Below are 10,000 nucleotides of genomic sequence, written 5' to 3'. Positions count from 1 at the left end.
GGGTAAATAATAGGGATCGGAGATGTTATTTGTTCTTAGTTCACCATAAGGGGAGGGACACTTATCTTACGAGTGCGGCTAATCCATAAGAAATGTCAGTTTTGAGTTTTTTTCCAGTTCGGAAAGTCTTCGTATTTCATCCAGGCATATTCGAGTTCGAGCAAAAAGGTTCGCAATAGTTGGATTTTTGAGGGACTAGTCTGTACGTATGGGAAAAAAAGAAACAATTTATATATATATATATATATATATATATATATATATATATATATATATATATATATATATATATATATTAGTATCAGTTTTATTAGTTTATTATATATACACCACTACTTTTCGTCAGTTTAAATATCACAATTTCGTCATATCCCTCAAATCCGTTCGTATTTCCAAGATAATAACAGACCAGTCCTTTCTCTCTCTCTCTTTCCTCTTTCTCTCTCTCTCTCTCTCTCTCTCTCTCTCTCTCTCTCTCTCTCTCTCTCTCTCTCTCTCTCTCTCTCTCTCTCTCTCTCTCTCTCTCTCCAGACGATCGTAGTCACTACTGTACAAAGCCTGAACACTTGGCAGTCTGACGTGCCATTTTTGTTCTCCTTTCAAACTGCACTTGCTGAAGATCTGCCTCCAATCCAAAACATCCCAACTTCACTCGTTTCCAAATAAATAATCTAAATGCATTTTCGTGCTAGCCATAATTCAAAATCGGATATCATTTCAACACATTTCCGAAAGAACGAAATGATAAATGAGGTAACCTAACAAACAGGATAACATCATTACGAAGAATATATATATAACGACTGAGGAAATAGTGAGATAAAAATCCGAGGGGAAAATAAACGCAAGCCAAGCGTCATTAAACAATCTTCACATTTCCAGAAGAAAGTAAGGGGGGTGAAACGAACTGATAGACTGGCAAATAAAAATACGATATAATATGAAGGAGAGATGAAGAAAAACATCAAAAGGTTGAATACAATACACCTAAATCAGAGAGGAACGGGATAAAGAGGCGTATCATACATAATACAGTATGGGAGAGGCAATGCGTACAAAAAAGCGGCACCGAAGTGATAGAAACACCTTGACGTATGAACAAGATCAATGATAATTAATACAACCGTATACTTATTCCAAGCGCAGGTTGATGGAAATGCAAGACCACTAAATTACAATTATATAAACTTAATACCGAGATTAATCTATCTATATCAGGCGACATATAAGCGGAAAATGTACAAAGAGTGCACCTGACTGGGGGCAGTGTAGGCTATAACCAACGATACCCGTCTAACAAGATAATCAATAAATACTTTCAAGAAACAACTATGGATATCAAGGATGAAAACGATATAAAATAAAAATACATTCTTACCTATGTATTGCCCCCTCCGGTATTCATTGATAGACACTGGTACTTCTGCAGAAAAAGTAAATGAATCGAAAATGAAGAATAACTCAAAGACGACTGGGACGCCTCGAGTGCTCCATCATCACCTACCACTCCGCTTCTCTCTCTCCCATTACGAACATCAGTAAGGGAAATGATAAAGTGGCTATCAGGCAGCTGAGCGCAAGACCTTTATCGAGCTTTTAGCGGCCTTAAAGGTAAGGCAGGGGGGCCAGCCGCGCCATTAACAACTTTATCTTTGTCCGGAGTCCTCGCCTCGCCTCACGGCTCCTGAGTATTGTCAACGAATAAAGTTCTACAGAGGCTGTGGGATGAGTGGATGAGTGAGGGAGTAATAGTGAGGGAGAGAGAGAGAGGGAGGGAGGGAAATCTGAGAGAGAGAGAAGAGAGAGAGAGAGAGAGAGAGAGAGAGAGAGAGAGGAGAGAGAGAGAGAGAGAGAGAGAGAGAGAGAGAGAGAGAGAGAGAGAGAGAGAGAGAGAGAGAGAGGGAGAGAGAGAGAGAGAGAGAGAGAGAGGGAGAGAGAGAGAGAGAGAGAGGAGAGGGAGGGAGGGAGGGAGGGAGGGAGGGAGGGAGGGAGGGAGAGAGAGAGAGAGAGAGAGAGAGAGAGAGAGAGAGAGAGAGAGAGAAATCCGATTAAACCTCACATTTTTCCTTCACATGCGAAGCGAAGCACCAGCACAGCAACCCGTGATGTCCGGACCAGAAAGTGAAGCAAATATCCAATTTGCATCCACGGAGCTATTTAACGGACGCAATACTTTTACAACTTAATTTCCTTTTTACCTGCATGTAACCAAGTCAAGTATTTTGAAGTGTAAAACGGTTTTCTTGCGAATTGCCTTTAAACTTTTATAATTTCCCCATTAAATCAGGACGCAAAGATCCGCGCGACTCGATGCTATGTTCGACAGGTCAGCGGAGAGAGGGAGGGAGAATGAAGGGGAGAGATGGGAGGAGGGAGAAGAGGATGAGAAGAGAGAGGAAGAAGTGGAGAGATGGGAAGAGGATAGGGGTCAGGGAGGAAGGAGAAGAGAAGAGGATGGGGAGAGAGAAGAGGAACCGTAGAGATGGGAGGAGGGAGAAGAAAAAAGGATGGAGAGAGAGAGAGAGAGAGAGAGAGAGAGAGAGAGAGAGAGAGAGAGAGAGAGAGAGAGAGAGAGAGAGAGAGAGAGAGAGAGAGAGAGAGAGAGAGAGAGAGAGAGAGAGAGAGAGAGGAAGTGGAAAGATGGGAGAGGGGCAGGGGTAAGGGAGGAGGGAGAAGAAGAAGGCGAAAGAAAGGAAAATAAGGAGGGGGGAGGAAAAGGAGGTGAAGGATAAGGATGATGATGATGATGATGATGATGATGATGATGATGATGATGATGATGATGATGATGATGATGATGATGATGATGATGATGATGATGATGATGATGATGATGATGAGGAAGAAGAAGAAGAAGAGGGGACGGAGGAAGAGCAGCAGCAGCAGCAGCAATAATAGCCCGCAGGCGAGGAAGGAGAACGGAGGAGAGACGGGGGAGGGAGGAACTGGGCTCCTGAGGGCTTGTCCTTAACTTCCTGATGATCAACCGACTTCGCAGAAAACGATATTATCCATTTTTCTTTCCAAGCCTTTTTAAAAGATAAGTTTCCCATCAGAAAACAGAAGCTGCGAATAAAGTACATCATTATACGCTGACTCCGAGAGATGAGCTACTTCTCTGTAAATTACTTTCCCATAAATTCCGTTCTTCAAAGGGGGATATACGTCTTTATCACGTAGAAACGAAAGCCGTCCATCGCCTGCTCCGGCGTGGCAGAGTGGACGACGGAAAAAAAGGGGAAGAGTGGAAGATTTACGGCAGGGATCATAGTCTTTATAAGGATCAGGTCAACACCACCTTTCATGGACGCCCTTCTGTAGCCGTGTATCTCGATCGCCCGACGCCCGGGAAGGCACCTTCGGAGGGACGCCGCCTCTTTTCTTCCTCTCTTCTCCCCATTTTCCTTCTCTCTTCTCCTCATCTTCTTTTTGCTCTCTTCTCCTCTCACTCTTTTTTTTTTCTTCACTCACTCGTTTCATTCGTTCTTATCATCTCCCACTCTCAATCTCCCCTATCTCCCAACTAATCTATTCTTCCTATCTCTAACTCGCCCTCTCTCCCTCTCCCCCAATTCTCACTTTCGCTCACACTATATCCCTTTCTCTCTCTCTCTCTCTCTCTCTCTCTCTCTCTCTCTCTCTCTCTCTCTCTTATTTTATTCCCCTTTTTGCTCCCACTCTCTCTTCCTCTCTCCCTCTGATCCCACTTTCGCTCTCACTCTCTCCCCCCTCTGTTCCCACTTTCGCTCCCACTCCACTAACCCCGAAGAAACGTGAAGCGCTTTCGACGCGGCTTTCGAGAATCTTAAGACGCGGATTACCCCTAATTGCGGTTCCGTGTTTGTGATTCGTTGCTCCTGCGGTCGTTGCGCCGGAGGGAAAATGCGAGACAAGTTTGGAAAATTTCGCGATTTATTTCTGCGGCGGATTAATTTCCTCGCTCAGCAAACTTTCGCGCTGAACAGGTTTTCAGGGCTATCGAGCCATAGCAATCACCTTCATTTTCTACTTCTCGGTGTGGTAATGTTACAATATTCGTTTAAAATCTTAATTGCAGTTTTAGCATGTTTAGGTAGCTTTTCATATTTCTCCCAAAGCAGTGTGACATGTAATATGCAATTATATGCATTACTTCTCGAAGACATTTAAATAGTGATAAAGTAAAATCGCGCATTTGAAAACAATTTAATAATTATGCAACAGATGTAATGATACAACTAGTGACTGTCATCAATAATGGTACTACATATCAGGACGTATAAAGAACTAGCAACAAACGCATAAGATAAAATATACGCATTACTGCAATCACCGACGAATTAAACTGTACATCATTAAAAAAAAAAACCTAAAAGAAGTAAAACGAAAGAAATTACAATAAAAATAAAAGAGAGTAAACCAAACATCTTATCTCCCATGAGGTAATGACAAGACTCAGCAAACATCTTCGTATTAGAAGGCAAGGGAAGCAGCGACCGGGGAAAGGGAGGGGCGGAGGCACAATAAAGCTGTCAAGAAGCTGGTCCACACACTTCCCCTTGCAATATCTTGCTTCTTGCGACCTTACCTGCCTTAGACATGCATACAAAACACGTAAAAATATGTTCATTCTAAGATCCTTTCGTCTTTATTTCTCTTTCCCTTTTCTATTCCCTTATTTTTTTTCGTCATTATCTCCCTAATCTTCCTCCGGCACTTCAAACATAAAAAGATTAAAACATCGAAGACATAAAACATATCTAATAACAAAGCAAAACAAAACAAAAGCTAGAACAGGCTTAAAAATACATGAAAAAAAAATCTCACCACAATGCAAACTCGGGACAATACCAAAAAGGGAAAAAAGGGGGAGGGGGGCTAATACCACAGTCTATCCGAAAAGAAAACAACAAATCGTGGTCGGGAAGCCACGCCAGAAAACAATAAGACCAGCTGCCGTCTCCTTAGACCGCAAGTCTTATTGGTACAGCGAGGGGAAATGTATGGATGTCAGACGGATTTTCGGGGAGGAGGGAGACACAGGAGGGTGGGGGTGGGTGATACAAAGAATCGGGAGGGGAGGAGAAGGGAGGGGAAAAGAGGGGAGAGCGAATGAAAGGAGGGGATGAAAAGGAGGAGAAAAGAGGGAAGAGGATGGGAAATTAGAGGGAAGAGAAAACGAAAGGGAGTAAAAGGAAAGAGATATGAGGGGAAAGGTCAAACTATGTGAGAGGGAAGAGAAGAGAAGAGAGAAAAGAGATAAGAGGAGTGAATCAGAAAAAGAAGAGAAGGAAAGAGGACAGATAGGAGAAAAAAGGAGAGAAGAAAAGATAAGAGACAGAAAGATACAAGGAAAGAGGAATCGAAACGAGGAGATAGAGAAAGAAAAAATGAGAGGAATAAGGGTGTAGGAAATGCAAGATGTAGGGCGATTAAATAGGGGAGGACGAGGGGAAGGAGGACTCAAAATGGAAGGTGTGATGGAGGATGGGAGAAGCACACCCACGCACACACACACACCGAATGGCTCTTCCCTATCACGATCCGAGCAGCAATAAACGATAAAAAATATGCGGTGTTTATAGGCCGCGCGTGATGCGACTCGCGACGTTTCGTGGGAAGGAAGAAGGCGGGCAGATCGGCCGATATGGTTCCTCAGAAAGAAAAGTCGACAAGTACTTTCTTATCTTACGAAGCTCACATCGGCTGGCTATCAACACAGGCTACGGGGGTCTGTCTGTCTAGTATTCTTTTACTTACATACTGTTTTTTCTTCTTTTTTTGCGATACACGTGTGAGTGGATCCGGGAAAAAAAACATTAATCATGAAAGCATAACCACTTCTGTGTGTATTCTTTGCAAGTTATAAGCCTTCCTTCTTAACAGCTGTCGTGATGTTCCGTGTTAAAAGGTCAATAATCCGCAATATGCCCCAAATCATTTAATAAAGTATCCCTTGTTCTATGCACCTGCCACAGCTCATCTCCTCTGTGACATGAGGATGTGTCTCCCTGGCTTCGTTCTTGCAGCAGTCCTCGTTTTCCTTTCTACGCCCTGTCTCCAAGTCCTCAATACGGTTTATATATATATATATATATATATATATATATATATAATATATATATATATATATATATAATATAATATACATATATATACAAATATATACATATATATATACATATATATATATATATACATATATATACACATATATACATACATTATATATATATATATATATATATATATATATATATATATATATAACATATATATATATATTTTTTTTCTTGCTTTCTTTTCTTACTTCGATATTTACCTATTTCATAAATCACTTCGCTTAAATTGCACAGCTCTTCCTCTATATACGTTTTCCCTTTCCCCTTTTCCATGACTGTTTAACAGCAGCCTTAGCTTAAGCTGTACCTTTAAATGATAAACAATACAAAAATTACCTTGTTAGTATCATTAACGGGGTTAATCACATGTTCAACAGCTTTATTAATATTCCAACATCACAGCAGGATTGAAAGCATATCTCCCAATCAAGGACAAGGCAAATAACATTCGTTTCCTAATGCTCTTAAATCCGACCAGGTCATGAAACGCTTTTATAGCAACAATTCAGACAGTTTGAATACGAATGACGCATATACGAGTTTATGGATAATGACGCCCGTAGTTTTATCATGGACGACGCATATACAGATTTATTAATAATGCTGTTCGCAGATTCCTCAAAAAGATGCGTTTAATTCCAAGATATATTTACAGAAAGCCTGAAGTAACTCGGACCAACACAGCTACATTATCAAGCGTAAGAAAGTTTACACCAACTGCGAACTGAATACTTACGTCAAGGAGAGCGTGGAGCTGCGTGTCTTCCAGGACGGAGAGCAGGAAATCTCGGTCCTTCACTGGGCATTCCTGGAGACATTGTATATCGTCCAGGGAGTCCAGCACGACGCTTACTGCTCCTGGGGGAAGGCCACCACAACACTCTAAGACACTCGGTAAACAAGGTTGGAATGCTATTTTGCAAATTATAAACTCTCATTACATAACCCAAGTGGCAATTTTTACTGTGACAATTTATATCATTCGAGGAAATTGTTATCAGTGATAGAGCATGCGACGAAGGCACATGTCGAAGGGGAATATGACTCCTTCATCAAATAAGGAGGCCATTGAAACTTCGTCCACTCCTTCATCACACGAGGCCAGGACATAAATCAGCTACACGTGGCGCCATCGATCTCCGGGATGACCCAACTTTCCCACCGCCGACTTGGCTAAGAGGCTGACCTGTGCTGCACACGTCGTCGTCGGCGGGGAGCTCAGGGTAGGGGTCGAGGGTCGGGTCGCTATAGAAGCTGGTCCACCGAGGCGAAGACACGGCGGCCAGCACGGCGCCCTTCAGCTTCCGGCGGGCGTTCATCTTCCGCATCTCCTCCACCGTGGAGTGAAGGTGCGTGCGCGAAGCATACTTGTCGCGGTCCTGAGGGGAGAAAAGGCGTGCTGCTGATTAGCATGGACCCGAGAGAGAGAGAGAGAGAGAGAGAGAGAGAGAGAGAGAGAGAGAGAGAGAGAGAGAGAGAGAGAGAGAGAGAGAGAGAGAGAGAAAAATAATTTCAGTTAACACACACACACACACACACACACACACACACACACACACACACACACACACACACACACACACACACACACACACACACACACACACACACACGCGCGCGCGCGCGCACACGCACACGCACACGCACACGCACATGCACACACACAGATATATATATATATAATATATATATATATATATATATATATATATATATATATATATAGACATTCTTAATATCATATATATATATATATATATATATATTTATATATATATATATATTATCTGTGTGTGTGTGTGTGTGTGTGTGTGTGTGTGTGTGTGTGTATGTGATATATATATATATATATATATATATATATATATATATATATATATATATCATCTTTCAATCAAAATAACAGCAACATAAAATCCGCTATGCATCATCAGAAGATACGAACTAGTTCCTGTAAGTTTTACATGACACTCATACACTCGTCTCCATACACGACCTTCTGAAAAGACAACCGTTGCAAATACAAGGCTAAAATGCAGTCTGTTTCGAATCCCAGCCAGGAAATTATTGCCCCATCAACAACCGGAGCAGACTTACATCCCCTGTGCTTTGTCTTTGTCAAATGAAAAATCCGTTATTTTCGAAACGAATGGTATGCGCCAAAGGAACGGCCTTTATGCAAGAGTAAAACAAATTAACATCTGGAGATTTTTCCCTCCTAGAAATGTTTGCGGGAATTGTTAAACATTTACCGGCAAATGGAAACCCGCTTTTTACAAGGATAAAGATAGCGAAAAAAAATTCTATAAGTTTGAAATATAATCGTATATAGAACTAATTAATTATAAAGGACTTATTCCATTTACCAGATGTCAATAGCAAAAAGTATGGACGATACTTCCAGCTTTTTACCTAATTTATTGCGTTTATATTTATATTTGCCTATTAATGACCCATTGATTTTCTTTAATAACAGAATTTCTGTAATTCAACACAAACTGCGCAATATCACAACTAGGTAAACTATGATATTTCTTCTCTGATGGTAAATGTCCACATTGATATCGGACAGCAACCAAATATTGATTTTTTTTCATATCGACAAATAATTCTTCCTAAGATATGTTTCATATGTTAAATCATATGAAACGCTGAACTCAGCACATATTACCTGCAGCATTTTTATTTTATGTATCTACACTTCTTAAGCAGCAGACGAATTTTAAATATTGTATAATGGAGATGGAAATAAATTGTTGAAATTTAACCTTATGAGCTCCGTTCATCACGCCATTATTGTGTCTTGGGTAATGGCGCTAACAGTTGCGTCGGGACACGCTAAGTTACATACTATTTACGAAAAAAAAGTCAAATTACATTACTTGTTCGTGGATTTTTTAAAATTTATCATTTACAAAGGACAGCCGAATTATGTTACTTTTTCGTGAAAGGATAAATGAAACAAGAGAAACTGACAGAAAGCCTGACGGAAATGAAAATTGCGGATTTCGTCTTTTCTTATCGTTTTTTTTTTTTTTTTTTTTTTTTTTGGGGGGGGGCAACATATTGAGGAAATCTATCTTTATGTCTTCGGGGTACTTTTCTTCACTCTGACGTCACGTGCGCGGCTGTTGGCTCACTGGTGGTCGAAAGGATTTCATGGAAAGCAGCAACGATCGAAAGTTCTTTTATTTCATGTTATCTTCGCTTTTGTAGTTGGCCTGCTATTCGCTGTACTAATCTATTCAACACAAATTCGTCACTTTCAATCGTTTTCCGAAAATTTATCCCCAAACATCCACAATGAAAATCACTGGAAACACTATGGAAAATCCCGAGAAGGCCTATATGAATTCAGCTTAATTTACTAGGCCTACCTGTAAATACCCTAATTCATTCGCTATTTTCATACTATTTTACATCGCATATTGATGGCCAAACTTTCCAAGAAACCATCAAGTTTTGTGGCGTTTGATGGTTTAACTTGAGGTTCTCCCCTCGTCGCTTTTCGCAAAATGATTAACGGACCTCTTCCTTACATGAATTCTTAGCCCCTTGATTTTCTCAGTACAAAATACATGGCATGACTAAAACCGTAGGTCAGTAGCTAAAGATTAATTTAGATACTGAGAGAACCCTTTTTAAAAAAAATCCTTTACGTATAATATAAAACTTACGCTTTACCTTTAGAATATTTTTCAGGATGGATTCTGTCATATTAACTTTCAAGATCTTTGGAATGGTAGTGGGCACCTTTTGACTTACATTTTATTGCATATACAGGTTAAGCAAATTATGTTGAATGTGAAGAAACATGAGATTATTGTAAGCCTAGCTGCTGGACTATCAATGAAAAATATGCCATGTTAAGATGAAAGGAAGACTGTTATAAATACTAA

At 40.5% G+C, this 10,000-nt stretch overlaps 1 protein-coding gene across 1 annotated transcript in view; it reads right to left on the bottom strand.

Moving 5' to 3' along the window:
- LOC119575533 (peripheral plasma membrane protein CASK-like) overlaps positions 1–10,000 on the bottom strand; it is a 36,101-nt gene that overhangs the window by 1,966 nt on the left and 24,135 nt on the right. The window contains exons 6-7 of the mRNA XM_037923184.1: positions 7,288–7,480; positions 6,755–6,959 (exon numbers count right to left, since the gene is read on the bottom strand). Coding sequence (XP_037779112.1) covers positions 6,755–6,959; positions 7,288–7,480 — 398 coding nt within the window. The remainder of the gene's footprint in view (positions 1–6,754; positions 6,960–7,287; positions 7,481–10,000) is intronic.

Source organism: Penaeus monodon, chromosome 7 (genome assembly GCF_015228065.2).
Source record: "Penaeus monodon isolate SGIC_2016 chromosome 7, NSTDA_Pmon_1, whole genome shotgun sequence".
NCBI classification, from domain to species: domain Eukaryota; kingdom Metazoa; phylum Arthropoda; class Malacostraca; order Decapoda; family Penaeidae; genus Penaeus; species Penaeus monodon.
This window is presented reverse-complemented; position numbering and strand designations above follow the sequence as displayed.